We start from the raw sequence: 21,503 nt of genomic DNA, 5'->3' as shown, positions 1-21,503 counted from the left end.
AGTCAATAATACAAGAGATTCGATTGCGAAGTCTCTTGAGCTTAGAAGAAGAGTGAAAGAATTTAGTATTTCGATCACCTTTGGAAAGCCAAAGGTCCCTAGACTTATGTATCCAATAAGATTCTTCCCTAGCCAAGATCTCACTCAACTATAGGTTCAAGAACTTTAGCTTATCATGCATTAAGGAAGACATACCTGAAGCAACAATGCTTTCATTAAGCTACTCGATTTCCTCCTGAATCCTGACCTTTTCACCAAAAATATTCTTAAAATGCATCACATTCCAATCCTTTATCCTTAACTTTAAAAATCTCATTTTCTTAACAAGTTGAAACATCCGAGATCCAGGAAAAAATTGAGCTGAAGTCCACCATTGTTTTAAGGAAGGTAATAAAGATTGTTCCCTAAACCACATGGGCTCAAACTTGAAAGGTAACTTTCTAGGAGCCCTATCCTCAAAAATAGTGAACTGAATAGGGAAATGATCAGAACCACTAAAGGGGAGAACTGAGGACACAAAATCTTGTCCCGAATTGAACCAATTATCCGAAACCATAAAGCGATCCAGCCTTTCTGAAATTTGACAAAAGTCCCTTCACATATTAGTCCATGTAAATGACCCATTAAGAGGTTTACAATCAACCAAATTCAAGGAGTGAATAAAGTTGCAAAAGTCTGACATTGAATGTTTATTAGGGATGATTCCCCCAGCTTTTTCATCCATACTAGTAATTGCACTAAAATCTCCCCCAAAAATCAGAAAAACATTCTGCAAAGGAGTAGCAAGAGAAACCAAAAAATTCCAAAGATTCTATTTTTCTAGAACCCCAGATCGACCGTAGACATTAAATAACCAGAATTTTAAATTTGACAACTTGCTCTTAACTAGCCCAAGCATCCAATTGGATGAGGAAGTAATTAATGAGAAATGTACACTAGAATCTTTCCAAAGGACTACCAGCCCACCGAAAGCACCAGAAGAGGGAGATGAGCAAAAATTCCATATTTTCCAAGAAGAAAATAACCTATCAGCCGAAGGAATGTGCTAATTTTTGGCCTATGATGATAGAACAAGATTGTAACCAATGTTTTATAATCATCTCACTTGATAATGTAGAAATACGATGTTGAGAATTTTTTCCTAAATTCTTGATTGTCTCCAACTAGGCATGTGCCCATTTTATACATTCAATAAGTTACCTTTTTAGTTACATAAGTTCTTATTTCTTTTGTATTGGTTGTGGAAATCATCACTCATCAATGGGTATCAAAGCATGTACTTGAGGGTGTGAGTTTGAATTAAATTAGTTTTTTATTAGAGAATGTGTGTGAGGTTATCAGCTCCATAAAGTACAAGATGGTGAGAGCCTCCTTGAAATTATTCATATGATAACCCTTATAAATGAATGAGAAATAATAAACACCACTAGAACTATCTTTGCAAATACTCCTTGAACTTGCATGGCCAAGATTCCCTCTAGAAGAGCCATATGTATTTATCTTCTGAATTTGTTGTGGAGGGGGAATCCATTGGCCCACCTGACCAATATTCCTCTTAGACTCTTAGAATATCTACATCCATTCCACTTAACCCGCTTACAAGTACTAATTTCCTGATAAAATATATCAATCTTTGAAAAATTTCCACATCATCAAGAACCACTATAGTATATAGATCACACTTAGTTGAGATTGTCTCTTGAAGTGTATAATCAAGGGGAAATTTTCAAGATATTTTAGATATATATTTGCATATATGCTTCTAGAGTCATTTAATGTTGTATTGTTTTTATTCTTTTACTTTTTTTTCTTTTATGATGTAAATCTTAAGGAGGTTGTTGAAAAAGTAAGATTTATATGTACTAATAAAATAACTTAACATTAGTATTAATAATTAATTAGTTGAAATTTAGACTTCCATAGAATAATTGTACATTAAGAGAAAACTATATAAACATTTACACAATTCATTGTTTAAGGTTAACTTTAACAATATATTTATATATTTTTATATTTCCATGATAATATCATAATTAATTTTTTAAAGTAATACACCTAATATCTTAACATATTTTAATGAATGCATTCATTAGAGAACTCTATGAAAATTAAATTTTATTGAATTTGATTGTTGACTATTTTTTTTGTTTTTACTTTTTCTTCTACTAAAATGACGAGAAATGGCTATCTAGTCCTTGGATGCACCAAGATATCAATAGCCTTCATACATTTTAAATACATTGTAATGCATACTTAATACATCCTAAGGACTAGATAGCTATTTCACTATAATGACATCTTCTTGTCTTATTTTGTCGTGCATGAACTAACACTCTCTTGAAAGCCATGCTTGAATAAAACAAATTTCCTGGGCAATAGTTTTTTGCACTTTCATGGGTGTTTGAATAGAAAAAATTAGAATGAAAAAAAAAAGTTGTTAATGAAATCTACATCACATACTGTCTTGGAGATTACATCCACAAAGACAATTTTCAATTTTCATCTATTACATGTTAACTATGGAAACTTGACTTCTAATAACTAGTAGCAACACCTTTTCATTCTATGGGAAGGCTGCTGGCTCAAAATATTATTTGAAATTAATGTTTGCATGTTTTATTAAAGTCATATATTGTTAAATATAATAATTGATTAGCAGGAGTTAGCTTTTAATTTAAGGTTGTTTCGCAAGTTAGAGGGAAATCTAATGTTTTATAAACATTTGTACAATATGTCATAAAAATTTAAATAGCTTTTTGTAATTTTAATATAATTGAATGATAAAATTATATTATAGTTTTTATGATATTTATGTCAATATTTTTCAATAAATTTTAATGAATACGTGAAAAATATTTAAAGTGTGAATTGACCATTATTAATAATCTCAACTTAAAATATTTAAAGTAACTCAAACGACCTTTCTCTTATATATTTGCATTCTAGATTCTTGAAAATGTATCTACATCTTTAAATAATTATTATTTGAGATCATATGATAAATAACATTATTCACACAAATTCTACTTGACTGGTTCAATAAGACATCATTTAGCTAACAAATTATTTAAAGAGTTTTCATGTTTTGATTAAGATCAAAAGTAAAATAAATGTATATCTTGATCAATCCAATTTGAAATATATCAAATTCTTACCTAATTTTGACTCCCTATCTCAAATTCTTACCAAATTTTGACTCCCTCTATTTAATAGACTATTACGTCTGTGACTTTTTCATCCACTAAAAAGACTTTTACGGCTCTCTCTGCTCGAGAAGACAACATCTGAAAGCCATGGGTAATGTAATAGTAGCCTAGTTTGGCTCTGATTAGGTATTGACATCACAGTTTATTTTCGACTTGACTTATCACTGTTTATTTTTGACATGATTCATCCATCAGTTGCTTAGTGTTCACAGTACAATTTATTTTCGACTTGATTTGTCATTGTTCATTGTAGACTTAATTCATATGGTCGATCAATGTTCACATCGTAGCTTGTTTTTAACTTGACTCATTGATCAATGTTCACATGACAGTTTACTCTGGATTTAAATCATTTGTCAGTGTTCCCATCACATTTTATTTTAGAGATGACTAATCTGTCAGTATTCAAGACTCTTCTGCCATAGCAAATTAAATCTTGTAAAGAAAATTTGCTACATTTCATTTTCATTATCAACTTTAATAGTGATTTGTGAGCAATCGATAATAAAGGTGTCTACTCGTCTTGACAGAAGGAATAGGAAGTTGGGGATTCTTGCCTTGTAAGATACGAAAAGATGACTTCTGCCCCTGGTTTTTATCTTCTGATTGAAGAATCTTTCCCACAATATATTTACTTTCAGTCATTTTTATGTATATTAGTGAATGCATTTTTTTTAAACATAACGTAAAGTTAAGTGTTGTCAATTTTGGAATCATGTACACGTTTGGGATTGCAAGACTAGAGTAATGAATTCGGAGTTTAAGTTTGTTAAGGAAAAATTGATCCTTATAAATGATAATTTGTATTTCATTCTATTTAAACAATATTAATGGAGACCTAATAATAGAATTTTAATTAGAATAAGGTACATTTTCTAATTATATATTTCTTACATACAATTAATATATATACATTTTTGTTTGTCAATTTAAATATATTGTTTAGTACTTGTTTATATTTAATTATTAATTTAAGTTAAAATTTAATTTTAACTTTAATTTTATATTTAAGCAGCTTCAAAGGATTTATTTTGCTACTATTTAGTTATATTGAAAAATTTAATAAACTTATAAGATTTTATGTGTATTTGTTTTAAAGTAATTTTAAAATATATAATTTTTTGAAGGTGATGTATCTTATTATATTAATCATTTATGTTTAAGTAAGCATATGTTGTTTCCAATAAAATATGTGGTTGATTATAAATCATACAAAAAAAAAAGACATCTTGAAATGAATTACAAAATTGACCACAAAATAATTCAAACATTAAGAACATGAAACTATATCAGAAAGAAAAGGTGGAGGATCATCTTTTCATAGTAGAACTCACTAAGAGAGATTCTAGAATAGAGGATAGGCCACATCCTATCCAACCTAAGCATACTAAAGGCTCAAGGGGGATACAAATCTCCACCTATATGGTAGAGACTAACCATGTTGTCAATGCCATTATGAAATTTTTTGGAGGAATTGTTGCATTGAAAAGTGGACTATCCTTACCACTACACTAGAAATAGAGAGAAGTGAGTACAACTATGAAATTTGTCATAAAATACCATTACTTCCATGAGATTCTCACTACAATCATATGTATTAGGTAAAGTGACTTGTATTAGCAACTCACATAATTATTATGGGTGTGAAGAATATTGCATTTGCTATAACTTTTTAATTTTTAATTTATGAGTTGTTAGAGAAACTCTCCTAAAGGAATTGTTTTATGAGGTATAACAACTTTACTAGAATATAAGATATCAAGACTCCTATATATGTGTTTCTATGTCACATCTGTATGTGAAGTGAATAGAAGTATATTATTTTGTTCAGAAAATTTTATATTTTATAAACTCTACCTATTTTTTTATGTTATGGCATTAGAACTTGATCATGTTTTCAATCAAAATTGATTTGTTATTAAGTTTAATTTATCCTCTTGCAATGGTCAAATTATTCTTTATCACGTTGTATAGTCCTCTATGCCATTCAAATTTTTGCTGCTTACATCAACATTCACAAGGCTTCAAATCCCCTAGCTAAAAAAGTTTTACAATCATAGTTAAGCTTATCTAGTTGGAATCTCATGCCATATCCTTCTTCATATTATTGTTCCCTTTTAGATCTCCTCTTTGAAGCAATAAAATCTTGAGTTGCTGAATTTAAAACATATATCCATATCAATATTGTATTTGAAATATTATTTAAAAAATGTTTCTCTTTTTTCATGACAATGGCGGTGATATGAGTGTTGGAGGTATTGTAAGGTTGTCTTGGAGCCATTAGAATTTCAAGGAATTCTCAAAAGGAATTTGAAATAAATTTAAAACACTAAATTTGAGGAAGTACACCAAGTGACAACTCCTTTATGCTTCTATCATCTTTGTTTTACCACAACTACACTTCATCCTTCTAAAACTTATTTGTCTTGTGAAGTTTATGGTTAGTGGCCACACTATTTAGCTAAGACATTGTAGATTGTAGGACTATTCAACCCATAAATGCCTCCATTGGAAGGGGGCCATAGTTAAACCATTATGCTGGTCAAATTGAAGCATAACACAATGATAACCTATGATAGGTCATTGTGAATTATATTGGTGTGTTTGATGAAAGTGATAAAAATACTTTAAAAAATTATTGATGGTGATGTCTCATTTGACCCCAAAATCACTCATTGTGATTGAAGTGGTTCTAGTGTTAATCCTAATTATAGCACAAGATCTATGCAAACAAATGGTGGAATGGATGTAACTAAGGTCATTGAAAAGTAGGGACTAAGGAACTTTGAGAGGTTATTCATAAAATGAATTAGGACATTGAGTTGGGTCATTTAAACTAATAATTTTATTTTATTTCATTGAGTTCCTAAGGTCCATGTCTATAAATTGGAATTTAAATTTTTTATTTCTTTTATTGAGTGCTTCAATAGTTTTAATAAAGACTTTTTGGCTCATATTATAAATTCAAATAAACTATTGCTTCTAATTGACATCAAATTTAAGTTGTATAGGTTTTATTCTTTTTATGACTAATCAATTATCGAGCTATCAAAAGAATATCTAACAAAATAAACTTAGTGTCATGCATTATTATGTGTATGTGATGTCCAAGTTAATAGGGGATTTCTAATATTGATGCCCATGCCAAATTTGCTAAGTAGAAAACCAAGTGGAGGATGGAGGCCTAGTAGTTTAGAGTTTAATGACCTCTTGTTTGTTACTATTGAAGGGGTGGAAAACTTTAACTAGTTACAAAGTTGCTTTTGTTTAATTAGCTAAATTCAAGGGTGACTTCCAATGTTAGTGGCAATTTTATAATTTGGTAAAGATTGAGTGGCAATATTCAGCAATAGTGGCTACTTTTGAAAACATTTCCCCACTAATGCTTAGGAAGGCCCAAACACTACATATGCACATACACGATATTATATGCAATCATTTAAAAGATAATTTAGCAATATAGATCCTTCAACTATTGAACTTCTTGGAAGTGTGGTTGGCTAGTGATGAGTTCACTAGAAGTGAAAGTGAGATAAGTTATTTTATTTAGGTGATCACAAGTAGTAAAATATACATAGTAGTAAGTTGTAGAAGAAAAATTATATGCACGCATGCAATTCTAACTCATGTTCGTGTGATGTAATTCCTTCTTATGTTCCCTCTAGGGGGGTTGTTAGGAGTTAATATTAGTGCTTGCATGTAGGTAAAGTAAGTTGTAGTAACAACTCACATAGTTGTTATGAGTGTTAAAAATATTTTATTTGTTATAATTTAGTTTATTTTCTTAGAATTTTTTAAAATAGCACATCTAGGTAAGGGATTTTTTATATGAGGTATAAAAAATCCCCTATAATATACAAGATATTAAAAATCTTGTGTGTGTGCATCTGTGTGATTCATATTATCTATGTGCAAAGGATATAAGTTTATTATTCTTTGCATATTGTAATAATAATATTTTAATTATTTATATCAAAATTGTTATTATTAGAAAGATTAGTATCCATATCATCATCTAGATTAATCACAATAGGATCTTTAATGTGAAAAGGACCATTATCATGCTTATACAATTTAACTTTCTTAAGATTGTCTTCCTTCTTTTTACTAGTTATTGTTTGGTAAAAGAGGATCAAAGCATTAGTATGTGCCTTGGGGAAGGAAATGGTTTGGGAAGCAATATCATAGGCCTTAGCATGACAACTTTAGATTCATCATGAACACTACGATTTTGTTTGGTTTAGTTTAGAACTACAGAAAGTTTGGGATCAACCAACATCAACTCCTTTTATTCTTTTGTAGGAGGAACAAAAGGAAACTCACTAGGTGGAGAAATAGAGGATATTGATGTTTGTATGAAATAGGAGGTTCAATTGAAGCATAAATAGGAGGAATGGAAGGTGTACGAAGGAGTTCAGGCGCAGGATGAGGAGGTTGGATATTCCTAGGCTTTTTGAATTTAGAAATCATTTCATATTTGTATTTGTGGTAAGTTAAGAATAAAATGTATTGATGAGGTTGCAATGGTTCAAGTTTTTGAGGCCAAAAGAAGTCAAGGTTAAAATTTCCATGACTCACTATAGGCTTATAGAGACTATGACCGATTAGGATAATTTATTTATTATGAGGGAACTTCAAACAGTTATGGTTAGGAGAAGCAATATATTTCATGGAAGTAAGCCAAGGAAGCCCTAGCCTTACTTGAAATTTTTCAAAAGTTGGGATAACAGAAAAGGTAACATCTAAGAACTTTTTACCAATTTCATGGGTAATGGAACCATAGGCAGGAGAAGTAAAACCGTTATAAGTATTGGGTCCACATTATCAATTTGAATGGGTAGAAGGCCTTATATTGGACACTTATCCATTCTAAATATAGATGATTGCGATTAGATACAAATATAACTAGGGATGATAACTTGCATAAATTTACAAGATCCTAAAAGGATGGATAGATACTCTTATCTAGTCTCACTTAAATATTGTTGATAGTAGTATGGTTGTTAGACCATGTGAATTGATCTCCAACTAGATCAAAATCAATTAAATCAACCCTAGAAATGAAATCTCTGAGATCAAGCATACTATTAGTAAATTCAATCCTACCACCTAACTTCTTTGAATGGTTTAAAGGGGAATAAAAATAACTCACTATGAGCTATTTTGAACTTGCAAAAGATCATATTAAGACACAAAGATCATCCTACAAGAGGCATCATAGAACAACATTATTTGAGACATATATATTTGACAATAACTAATCTATGTGGTCCACACAATAATAAAAGATAAAATTCATAGAATTCTTGTTTACTAATATAAATCTCCTTGAGACCATATTATTTTTTATATACAAGAAAGCCCACTAGAGGAACTATCTGGATCTAGAGGAAATTATTTAGACAAGGGCTAAATGAACTTATAAGGCCTCAACACATAGTTTAGTTTCTTGAATAAGCAAAATATTCAGATTTTGATTTCTGATTAAGTTGTTGATAATATTTTATTTATGATACTTTTTTAGTCATCTAATATTCCATGGGATGATAATAATTTTTTAGATCTTCAAGAGCTCAACTTCTCCAGAGGGCTTTGACTCTCATTGAAAACATTTGTAGTAGTTGTCCTCTATCTAATTTCCATAGTAGATCTTGTACCAAGTTTGGAGACCAAACCAACATTTGTAAATTTATGAAAGCCCAACTCCAATGAAGGGTACAAGAATAAAACTGAGGGTAGATGGAGAAGAGAACTTTATCCAATACCCAATTTTGGATTTGAAGGTGGAGGAAGTTGGAAGAGAAGTGAAACCAAGAGTAAAGGAGAGCTTCAAGAGTGGTGACCTTAGGAGGAGGAGGTAAGGTCCAAACAACCATAGAGATGAGGGGGAGGATAGAGGGTGAGGGAAGAGTAGTAAGATCCAAGGTTGAGAAAAATGGGACTATCAAAGAAGGGAGAGGAAGAAGAGAAAGAATAGGAAGAGGGTGGGGAAAGAGTTGAGAGAAGTTGATCAATAAGGGCCACCGAGACAGACAAAGAAGAAGAAAGAACAATCTACAAAGTAAAGGTAGATAGACTAATACTATATAAGTAGTAAGTATAAAAATAAAAATTACTTCATATATGCAAGAAAGAAACAAATATTTCTATTAAATATATATGCAAAGAGTAATATAACACAACAATGTGAAAGTGAATGGTACAAACATACAATTAAAAATAAAAACATTACATATTATATTCTCGAGCAAGAAATAATTTGAACATAATACTAAAATTTTGTGGTCGAATGACTATATAATAGAATTCATTTATATACGATTTGTTTGAATGATGGAACTCATAGCAAATTCCAAAAATCGAAACACCTCATTGCACCAAAATTCAACATAATAAAAATGTCCACCCCCATGACGTATTTCAAAGTAACGCTCTTCTAGTGCTTGAATTTCTGCATTAGATACTCTAATCATTAGCACTTTCGTCTTTGTCCTAATGAAGTCTTCTTCCTCTGAAATGACATGTTGAACCTTTGAGCAACCATACACTCTTATCTTTTCTACACTCTTCAAATTCCAGTAACACTGTGGTATCCTCTCCAATGCCTCACACTTCACTATTGTTAATGTTTTAAGTGAAGGCAGTGCTCCTTCCAATTTTGGCAGCTGCTCCATCTTCTCGACCTTCACCACTGTAAACATATCAAGCTTAGGAAATATTCCCACCTTGCCGAATTCCTCTGGTAACTTCTCCATGTTGGTGCACTTAACTATCTCTAGTTGCATCAGAATCCGTGGTTTTCGCAAGGCAGGTAAATGTTTTAGCACGCTACACTGGATTAACTTAATGTAACGTAGATGTTGAAATTCACAAAATGAAACTTCTTTCTGGAGTAACTGAGGACATTGTAGATAGAGTTCCTTCAATTTGGACATGGCAGTCATGGCATGGGGTAGAATTTGCATATCTGTGAGATGAAAATGTAGATAGTCCATCTGTTTCATTTCGAAGCATTCCTTCTGGAATTATTTGACCATTAATTATATTGAAACCCCAATCTTTTGAGTTCGTACAAGGTGCCCAAATGACTAACTGAAAGTCGATTTCTTCTGCATTTATTCCACCTTATATTTGGAGAATTACGTGTGTTCAGGTACTCCAAAGACGTGAGGTGTGTGATTCCAAAAGGCATGCACTGCAGATCTTCACAAAAACCAATGTCTAAAGCTTTTAGGGAAGTCAACTTAGAAATGCCGACCGGCCGTTGTGAAATATCAGATCCTTCAAGATCTAATATTTGAAGGCTTTTTAGAGCAGCAACAGTGTTGGGCAATCTCTTGATTGGCACATAGCATAACCTGAGAAAAACTAAATGCTTCAAACATGGCATGTTTTTTGGCAACAACTGGAGGGCAGTACGTGACAAATCCAGGACCCTGAGAGAGGTCATACTTCCAATCACCTCTTCTGAAATTTCTGCCAAAGAAGTATTGCCAGACAGTAGCAAGGAGCGGATATACGGAGCTCTGAATTTCTCTGGAACACTACTTAAACTTGTCTATTAATGAAATCCTGACGTATCATGAAGAAACGTCCGCTGGAAACTGCTGTTAACCTCTGCCTGGCTGAAAGAAGCATTTTTCTACATTTGCAGCGATTTGATGTGCTAAATCGCGCAAAACGTCATGTACCCTGAAACAGAGCACACTTCACTCGTAATTCTTCTTCACTGGTTCAATAAGGCATCGGTCAGCTAACAAATTAATGTACATCTCTCCAATTTGGAAAGGTTTCGGACCGGTTACCAATCCTTCTCCAATCCAGTAGGCAGTAGCATATGTAGGAGATATGATATTGTCTTCTGGGTAGGCAGCGATGCATAGAAAGCACAGCTGCAAAGCAATGCCACAGCCAGCCACGTCGGCCAAAGCATCGTAGCTTAGTCTCAACTTGCCGTAGAGCGAGTTTGTAGCATCATTCTGCAATCTGTTGACTACCAAGTCCCTTTCATTTGACCGAGTGATGCCCGCCATTGCCTGCCCGACTACTTTAAGAGCCAATGGAGGACCCCCCCCCCGCACTCGTTGCATACACGCCTCGCTATTTCTTGGTCGATGCTCATAGGCAAAGCTCCCTCGCTGTGTAAGAAAGCATGGGACGAAAATAATCTCCAGCTGTGATCCTCACTCAAGTCTTGCATTTGGATGACTGATAAAGGTGGAACACCCAACTGTGAGAGCACAGTAATAGTTCTGGAAGAGGCAATGATGATATTGGAATTGTTGTGTGGAAAGTGAGGCACACACGGCTCCTCTAACAACGAAGTTGCACTCGTTTCCCAAACATCATCTACAACCAATGCAAACTTGTGTTTCCTCATACATTCATTCAACCAAGTTTCGAAATGTTCTTCCTCTCTACTGTACAATCTTTCCCTTACTTTAAAAGCTATTTGTTTCACAAGATGATTTCTGAGAGCGCTAAACGATGGAGTTTGTGAAACAGTAAGCCAAAGCATCAAGTCATTGCAAAAGAGACTCTGTAACTGGTCACTGTTGAAGACTCGTTTGAGTAGTAGAGTCTTACCGGCCCCGCCCTTCCCAACTAGACCGAAACGAGACAGACTTTTGTGCTGCTGTGAATGAATCAGCTCCACACGTCTTATTAATGCAGAATCTTGTCCAACAACAAGTGCCTCCTCAATATACTTCTTGTTAGGAGAGGCTGAAGAAGGGGATGGAAAGAGATCTTCTGATGCACCGGCAAGTGCTGAAGTACGCAGATTAAGACAATCCACCTTCTCTCTAATCTGCTCAAGCACTTGCTGATTTGCCACATGCTGCTGCAGTTGGTGCAAAAAAGCAACAAAAAGCGTGGAGGCTACATGCTTTTCAACCTTCTCAACGAGTCGCCTGATCTTTCTGCTTGTTCTATAACGAGAAAAGAGATGAGATTATTGTAGAATCTAAAACTGCCCCTGTTCTTATAGCCAGCTGATCAAGAAAATATAATAACAGAGAAAACAACTAACAGCAATATTGCAGAAATAAAACACAACTTGTATTAGAACAGCACATATTCTATATTACTGCTTAATAAAAAAAATACAAAGATTCCCTATAAATAGAATTTTCCAGCTTCACTAACAAAAAGAATTCAAAGTCTATAAAAATAGAACATGCATGGCATGCAATATTTGGTGAAAAAGAAACCAACAGTTCTAAAGAAAGCTCTAATCTAAGAATAGCCTAACTGCATGCATAGCATGTTTTATTTGCACGAGAAATAAAAACTATTAACTAAATTAATCTAGCTGCATGCTGGTGTATGGTGGTGGAGGCTAAAACCAGTTATGAGTTGCATGGAGCTGCATGCTCGAGCAACATCAGTTATCAACATACTCCCCCTTGATGCTGAGAGGGCTCACAATCTTATCTCATAGTGCTAAAAACTGAGCTTTTGCAACCATTTTGGTGAATATATCTGCTAGCTGATCTTGGGTGTTGATGTGCTTCAATTCAACATCCTTCTTCTACACCAAATCTCGTATGAAGTGATATTTCATATCAAAATGCTTTGCTCTACTGTGATGAACCAGATTCTTAGCTAACTTGATGGCACTCACATTGCCACAATAAATTACTGTAGGCTGAATTTGTTTTTGTCCAATTTCTTCTAAAAATTTTCTAAGCCAAAGAGCTTGTGTACCTGCTGAGGTAATTGCAACATACTCCACTTCGGTAGATGAGAGGGCAACAATGCTTTGCTTTTTTGAGCTCCAGGTAATCAAACCAGAACCAAAAGAAAAATGATTTCCAGATGTAGATTTGCAGTCATCCATACTACCTTCCCAATCTGAATCACTAAAGCCAACAAGATTGAACTTTTTAGAAGAGTAGTAATAAAATCATAAAACATGTCGGCCTAAGGCTAAACAAATATCATCCAATCAATTAAACATCCTAGAAACGCATCGGAAGGATCTATCAACACATTTCATGAAACCGATCCATAACCTAGATAGCACCAAACCTAAATTAGATCCTAACACGCCAAAGAAATGACACCAATAAGTCAGGGCATGAACATAATCACCATCAGCATCCTAAATCCCTTCTAGAAGTCGCATCAATACCACTTATGCATTATATCAAAGATCTTCAATAAAGCTCTATCGGTGAAACCCTTACCGAAACTACAAAGCAGACTTACTAGAACATAAGATAGCATTTGAACATCAAGTCAATACCAACTAACTGAAACATACTTCAGAAGCATATGAACTATTCATACAAACTTATTCCATCATTCAGATTGTATCGCTAACAATCAGTTGATAATCTTCCCGATCCAATCCTTCTACCAGAAGCTAGTAAACAACCATAATAGGTAGTGTTGACATCAATGACAAAACATCAATGCAACACATAATCAATTCCTTCATATTGCCAATAGAAATGTAGAGCATGGATTTCACACAGAAATACTATCAAACACTGCCAACCAAACAAGTAAACACAACTTTCTCATCATAGCAACTTGAGCACCAAATTTAGAATATAACATCTCCAAACATATCTTAGCAACATGTCCAAATTGCAAGAATAGATATGCAACATAGAAGATTGTAGAGCAAGTTATTGAACACAACTTGATGGAAAACTTAATAACACTTACACTAAGAAGTCACTAATGACAACTAAATCATGTTAACATAAAAACCAAACAACGTTGACATCAATGACAACACATAAGAAGCTCATTATTATTAACCTTGCAACAACTCCCCCTTTGTCATCGATAGCAACACATCAACGAAAACAACAACTCTCATTCTCTCGCCCTTTGCCATTAAAGGCAAATCTTACATACAAAATAGTCATCTCATTTTGCTTAATTCTTGAAAACTTACAGTGGCACCAAGCTCTCTCCCTAATAGGTAGCAACAAATCAATAGTCTAGAATAGTAATGTTCATGAGGTTTACTGGACTAATGCACCTCTATATGCATTTAGTTCAAAAAAGGAGGGGCAATGACCCCAAATTTCTTCCAAAGATATTCAAAAGTATCTTTAGCAAGAGGTTTAGTGGATATATCGGTAATCTATTCTTTTGTAGGCACATAATCAAATTTCACTTCATTGTCAAAAACTTTCTCCCTTAAGAAGTGATACCAAATTGAAATATGTTTCGATCTTGAATGTGGTACCAAATTTTTAGAAATGTTTATTGCATCGGTATTGTCACAAAAGATAGAAATAGGTTCATCAAACAATATTCCCATGTCTTTCAAAGTTCGTTTCATCCATAATACTTGAATACAACACGTAACAACAGCAATATACTCAGCTTCAATACTAGATAGAGGTGTTGAATCTTGTTTCTTACTTGATGAAGTAACCAATTGAGTTCCAATAAAAATTGTACCTCCACTAGTACTTTTCCTATCATCCACACAACCAACCCAATATGCATCTATGTAGGAAATCAAGGTGAAATTAGATCTTTTAGGGTACATTGACTATATCCTTATGTTCCTTTCCAGTATCTAAAAATTATTTTCACAGCAACAACGTGCACCTCTCTAGGGTCTTGCGGAAATTTAGCCACAAGAAATATTGCATGCATGATGTCTAGTCTAGTAGCTATTAGATATTACAAACCTCTAATCAATCGTCTATATATGCTCTTATTAGTCTTCAGTTATTCAACATCTTTTCTCAACTTACAACCAGTAACAATAGGAGTACATATAAGTTTAGAATTTTCTAATCCAAAATTATTCAACATTTATTTAACATACTTAGATTATGAAATAAATATACCATCATATTTTTGATTGACTTTTAAAACCAAGAAAAAAATCATCTCCCCAATCATAGACATTTCAAACTCTTCTTGCATCTCTACATTTCATCAAAAAACTTCTTACACATACCATCATTTATTCCAAATATTATATCATCCACATAAACAACTACAATTAAGATGTCATTTTCTACAACCTTTAAATAGATATTTCTATTAGTAGTACCTTTTTGAAATCCTTTCTTTACCAAATACCTATCAAACCTTGCACATCAAGCTCTTGGAGGTTTCTTCAGTGCATATAACGTCTTCTTTATTTTGTAACAATATGTAGAGTTTCTGATAGATTGATCCTTTTGGTTGTTCAACATATACTTCCTCTTTCAGTTCTCCATTCAAAAATGCAAACTTCACATCCATTTGATAAGCTCTTAAATCCTTCTGTGTTGCAAAAGTCAAATACATTCTGATAGCTTCCATTCTTGCTACAAGAGCATAATTCTCCTCAAAATCCATTTCTTCTACCTATGAGTAGCCTTTACATACAAGCCTTGCTTTGTTTCTCAAAATGTTACCATCCTCAGCTAGATTGTTTTAAAATATTCATTTAGTTCCTATCAAACTCTTGTTATTCAGTCTTGGGACAAGAACTCATGAGTTTGATTCTTCTAAATTTGTTCTAGTTCTTTTTTTATAGGTTTCATCCGACAGTGATCACTACAAGCATCCCACACTATTTTTGGTTTTGTTTGTGAAAATAAGCATAAATTTACCTATTCTGTAGGATCTTTACTTCTAGTGATAATGCCTATGTTCTTGTCTCCAATGATTTGTTTTTTTGAGTGATTCGTGTACACAAATCTTGGAGTCTTGGGAGCATCTTTCTTATGATCCTGTACCTCTATTTTTTTAGCATTTTCATCTTTTTGTTTTCTAGTAGACTCATTTGATTCATATCCTATTTTTGTAACTATACTTTTTCAAGTGTCTTCATCAACTTTCACATTGCCGCTTCTAATAATTCTTCTCAATCATTTGTTATAACATCTATAAGCTTTGTTTTTAGTAGAGTAGCCAAGAAAAATTCCTTCATAAACTCTTATGTCAAACTTTCCTAAATTTTCTTTATCTCTCTACATATAGCATTTACTTACAAATAATCTGAAATATTTCACTAATGGAGTCCTTCCATACAAAATTTCATAAGATGTCTTCCTAGGATGATTCCTTCTAATCTGTACTCTATTAAGAGTGTATATTGCAGTGAGAATTGCTTCTTTCTAGTGGATTTCTAGTAAATTTTATCCATTCATCATTTCAATAGCCTCTTGAAGTGTTTTGTTCATTCTTTCAACTACACCATTATGTTGAGGTGTCCTAGGAGCAGACAATTTTCTCCTTATCCCATGATTCTCATAAAATTTATTGAATTCATCAGAAGTAAACTTTCCTCCTCTATCAGATCCCAAGCAGTTGATTCTTCTATCTATCTCACTCTCAATCATGACCTTAAATTTTTTAATTTTTTCTAGGGCTTAAGATTTTTATCCTAAGAAAGTAACCAAAGTTATTCTAGAGTAGTCATCAATTAAAAGCATGAAATACTAATGCAGAGGTGGGGGCAAAATCAATTAACATACAAGATATACTTAAATAAATTCAAGGTGCATGCCAATTACACCACTTGGATACATTTCTTCTTTGGTCTATCTCACACATGTCATCTAAAATTAAGAAAGGACATACAAGAACTCATGAAGGTCTTGCATGTTGTTAGAAAAGTTAGGAGCAATCCCAAATTTCTCATAAGAGAATATTGGGGAGTTAAATTCTTCCATCATAATCTAGAATAAATCTCAAAAGGACTATCTATGAGAGATGAGAGATTCCCAAAGACCTCTCCTCACAACATCATTGTTAAGGGCATAAATATTAGTAAGAGTCCATTTTTTTTACGACACCTTATTCTCAAAGTCTAGAGTCTCAAATCATTTATCCCGAAATATTAAAGAGTTCTCAATAAGAATGAATTTTATGATTTTTTTATGCAAATGGGTTTTCAATAGTTTTATTATTTATTAATAATAGTTCTCATTTTTTCTACTTTGTTCTTGTATTTCATTCCTAGGGTTTATAGCTTCTTTTTAGGGTCATTTTATCGCAAGGTTAATTAGAATGAGTTGCTTATGTGTTGTCATTGATTTCAACGTTCTTTGGTTTTGATGTAAACATGATTTAATTGTCATTATTGATTGCTTGGCATAAGTGGACCGGGTGCATGTTATGAAATTCAAGTATATTGATAGAAGGGACAACTACTCTTTTTTATCCTATTTGGATCTTCCAAGTGGATCCCATTTCTCGAATCAATTAATAAAAACTAAAGACATCCTTTTGAAAGGTATTTAATGGTAAGTTGGTAATGGTCAAAGGGTGAGAGTTTAGAAAGATCCATGGGCTTCCTCTATCCATTTGATGTTTCATCCTATCTTCTCTACCATTGAAGGTATTCAGATGACTAGACTTGGTTTTCTAGTGAGTGATTATTGGATCCCTAGCTCTTCCTCATACAAATGGAATTCACTTCTCTCAAATTTTGATCCTCCTTTAAGAATGGTATCCATGGAATTTCTCAAGATTATAAACAATGTTAAGTTTTTTAGGTTAGACACTGTGAACAAACTAATCTAGGCCCCTTCCAAAAATGGCAAATATCTGGTTAGTTCTAGTTTTGAGCTGACATCAGCTTCCCTTCCTCCCAATTTAATTGGTTGAACTTTTGGAGAATATGCACCATCCTTAAATTGTGTTCCTTCTGATGGATGACTTGTCATGGTAATATCGTCACTATTGGCAATCTCAAATGATGTGGTTTTCAATTTGTCAACAGATGTGTATTATGTGAAAACTAAGAAGAAAGTGTCCACCAAATTTTATTTTATTGTAAATTATCTTGGAAAGTTAGACAAATGATATCTAAGGTCCTTTACTTTTTAGTTGGGTTTGGGCTGGAAATATAAAAAAGTGTGTGTCCAACTAGTCTCCCCCCTGAAATCATCCTCCTATTAAAGAGGTTTGGTGGTAGGCATTTTTCCATTTTGGTTGAGTATGTGGAGAGAAAGTAATAATAGAATCTTCTAGAATCAAAAAAGTGCTTGGGAGATGATCACTACTTCTATTATATCAAATGTTAAGGATAATTTGAACTGCTTTGAGAAAACTATGCACATGAGTCCCTCCTCAGCCCTGGATTGGTAGGTACCTAAAAACTTGGGTTTATCTTATTCTTTGGCTAGATTCATGGCCCCACCTATAAACTTTCAAAATTGAATCAAATACCTTCCCCTTCCCCCCACATTTTTGGTTGGTAGAAATTAAAATTTTGATGACTCATTCAAAGGGAACTTAGGTCAGGTAGGTGCGGGTGGTGTGGTCCATGACCATAGGGATAATTTTATGTTGGCTTACATGGTCAACTTGCATTCACAAAAGAGTTTTGCAAAAGTGGCAGTCATCTACTATGGTCTAATTATTATCAACAAAATGAAGTACTATTGAATCATAATAGAAGCTAATTCAAGAAATATGATCCTTTTTTTTTAAGAATGAAGTGATGCAAGACTGAAAATGTGAAGCTATGGTGGCCAAGTGTAAGTCCCATATTCAACAAATAAGTTACACTAGCCTATGTCACATGAGAAGGGAAGGAAACAAAGTTGTGAATAGGATGGCATATGTAGGACTGTTCTCCAAGGATTTAAAAATTTGGTTGAATTTCTATGATTTACCAGGTTTGGTTTATGTGATGATCTTTGAGGACAAAACAGTTAATGATGGAGCATAATTAAAAAAATACCTTTATCACTTTTTTGGCTAGTCTTTTTTTGCTAAGGTAGCGGACGTATTTCTCAAAAAGCAATGTCACTATCCTTCTTCCTTGAAAGCGTTGTTGTTTCAAATTGTTGGTTTATGCAGTTCCTAATTGGTTTATTATCTAAAGCTCTATGTGTTTGAGATTAGGGTAATTTAATTCAATAGAATCTACTACCTAGGAAGAAGTCAAGAGAAAGCCAAAGCTTTGGTAGAAGGTTATCAAGGGTATCCTAGATAGCTATATCAAGGGTATGCAAGGTTTCAACCTATAGATTTGCGAGAACTTTTCTCAGAATTAGCAAAAAGGTGAGGTGAATATTGGAAAGGTTGGCTTCTAAGTCACCCCAAACTTGATTTATACCATTACTCTAGGCTTTTGTAGGATTGTATAACATTTTCTAAGAAGCCAAATGGATCCTACAAAGAGTAATTCAAATGATTATTCAAGGTAGGTGAAGGCATGCCGAGACCACAAAGTGGGTATATCTAGGAGGAACTCCCTGGTATATGGAAGGATGTGGCCCTACTTTGATGAAATATTTCACTTTGGATGGATGATTTAAAATATTTCACACTCAAATTTTCTCTATATTAAACCACCTAAGGTATGGTATCCGGATGAACTTTTCTTATTGGGTTTTCTCTTCTTTATCTCAATGTGTTGCTAGTGCTAAGACTAAAAACTCTCTACCTCTCCATTAATATTTGATTCTTAGGCTTTATAATTTTCACATTTCCTTAAACCCCCCCAATGGGTCCCTATCAAATCCTACTAATTCTTTGTCAGACCTAAATTTGGTGATTGAGATTTTTGGGGCCCCCATGACAAAAACTAACCTTGTTAGTAGTTCCTCTTCTAAATCTTAGCTCATCCCTACTCACTTTAAACCCTTAAGAGAAGTGAATCAGAACCCTTCTTCTCCACCTCCTAAGAGGTGGAAGTAATGGAGTCAAGTGATGAGGAGGAGGTGTAGGTTTTAGAGTCTTCTTACGATTCACAATTTGAATGGTCCCTAGTGGCTTCCAGAGAGGCTGCCCCTCTTCTCCCCAAGCAGGAGATTCTTAACCATGAAAAGAGCCCCATTAATTTGCAATCTACTATGTTAAAGCTTGAAGAGAATGTGATATAGAAGTAATTGGTTATCAAATGGCTTCTTTCAAAATTTGATGTGGCTACCAAGAAAATTCGTAGACTTGAGGCAAAGGCAGATGTAGTGTCTAGAGTAGACAAATGGTTCACGAACTTAAAGGATGAACTTGTTTGGGAAGTGGTAAGAAATATGGATAAAAAGATGGAAAATTGGGAGAAGGTGGAAGGGAAGATAAATGAGATCTCAAAAAAGGTGTTGCAAAATAATGAAGACAAGATGGTTTTGGATTTAAAGAAAAATCAGAAGATCTTGAAAGGTAAAATTGAGGAGATGTATAATTGAAGCCAAGAGATGGTCCTCAAAAATTCAACTTCCCTGAAAGCAATATAGGAGGAGATTGACTACAAGAAATCCAAATAGAAGAGATACACTCTTTTCCATTTTGTGTCTATGGAGCTCCCTGTGTCCATTGTTAAAGATACCGCTAATTTTGGTATCCCAATCTTTGCTAATGATTCTAAAAAGAAATCATATTTATTTTTATAAAGTCCTTAGTTTATGCAATGATTAGAAAGAAGGCAATGCACTAACTAGTAGGCCATCTCTTTGTGTCTATGGTGGTTGGATAGTTCTAATGCAGTTCTGAGTAGTTTTTGTTGTTGATTTTGTCTCTGGTCCTTTTTGTGCATAGTGATTTTTTGTTGTTTTCTATCTTTTGGTCTCTTTTTTATTTACATGTACACTTCTAATGCACCCTAGGTGGTGTTTTTTAGTGGATATGTAATGGTATGGGCCTAACCCTCTTTTTATTAATCAAATCAAATTCATAAGACTATAAATATAAATTATAACCTGACTAGTATGTCACAATAATGCTCTAATGTCTTTAAATTCTCATTAACATAAATGTGTTTATGAACATAGAATACAATCGTGTTCATAAAAACCTTTCAATATTTTTTGTATAGTGTTAAGTAAACAAAACAGCCTCACACATTCAACTTCAAGCAGTGAATGTCAAAAAAAGTTGAAAACCCAAAAATCATTATTGAAAGAAGCACTCACTAACCAATATAAGCTTGAAGTTAGTCAATACAAAGGAAAGGAAATAAAAAATGAGGAAACAATATATGAAAAAAAAAACTACAATTGATAACTTAAGGTTTATTACCTTAGTGACGGAAAAAACCTAACATGGGTGAAAACCTACTTGATGATGGTATGGAGGCAATTTTGATGGACACAACACAGGTGACCATTCCATTATGTGAAAGCTAGAAGAAAGGATAAATGGGTTTTCAAATTTTGTATCCAAATGAAAAACATTCCTTAGTAGATAGCACAACTATAAAGAGAAGCAATAGAAAACATAATTGAAGAAGCAAAAGTTGTAGGCAAATGATAAATTAGGAAGCAAATGTTGTAGCCAAATAAAGCTACCTAGAGAAATGAATTTTAACCCACCATTGCTAAGAATTCCTTTCATGGAAGACATATAAAATACAAAGTAGACTCAAACATGTTT

At 33.3% G+C, this 21,503-nt stretch overlaps 2 protein-coding genes across 2 annotated transcripts; both read right to left on the bottom strand.

Moving 5' to 3' along the window:
• Nucleotides 1–9,517: 9,517 nt before the first annotated feature.
• Nucleotides 9,518–11,239, bottom strand: LOC131876248 (plant intracellular Ras-group-related LRR protein 1-like). The gene is made up of 4 exons (XM_059221144.1): nucleotides 10,977–11,239; nucleotides 10,784–10,872; nucleotides 10,350–10,682; nucleotides 9,518–10,173 (listed from the first exon to the last, which is right to left on the bottom strand). The coding sequence occupies exons 1-4, from the start codon at nucleotides 11,237–11,239 to the stop codon at nucleotides 9,518–9,520; spliced, it is 1,341 nt and encodes a 446-aa protein (XP_059077127.1).
• Nucleotides 11,240–11,250: 11 nt separating this feature from the next.
• On the bottom strand, nucleotides 11,251–15,530 carry LOC131876247 (probable disease resistance protein At4g14610). Its single transcript, XM_059221143.1, has 2 exons — nucleotides 15,424–15,530; nucleotides 11,251–12,136 (listed from the first exon to the last, which is right to left on the bottom strand). The coding sequence occupies exons 1-2, from the start codon at nucleotides 15,528–15,530 to the stop codon at nucleotides 11,251–11,253; spliced, it is 993 nt and encodes a 330-aa protein (XP_059077126.1).
• Nucleotides 15,531–21,503: the final 5,973 nt, after the last annotated feature.

Source organism: Cryptomeria japonica, chromosome 5 (genome assembly GCF_030272615.1).
Source record: "Cryptomeria japonica chromosome 5, Sugi_1.0, whole genome shotgun sequence".
Lineage (NCBI taxonomy): Eukaryota > Viridiplantae > Streptophyta > Pinopsida > Cupressales > Cupressaceae > Cryptomeria > Cryptomeria japonica.
The sequence above is the reverse complement of the archived record's forward strand: the minus strand, read 5'-3'. Positions and strand labels throughout refer to the sequence as shown.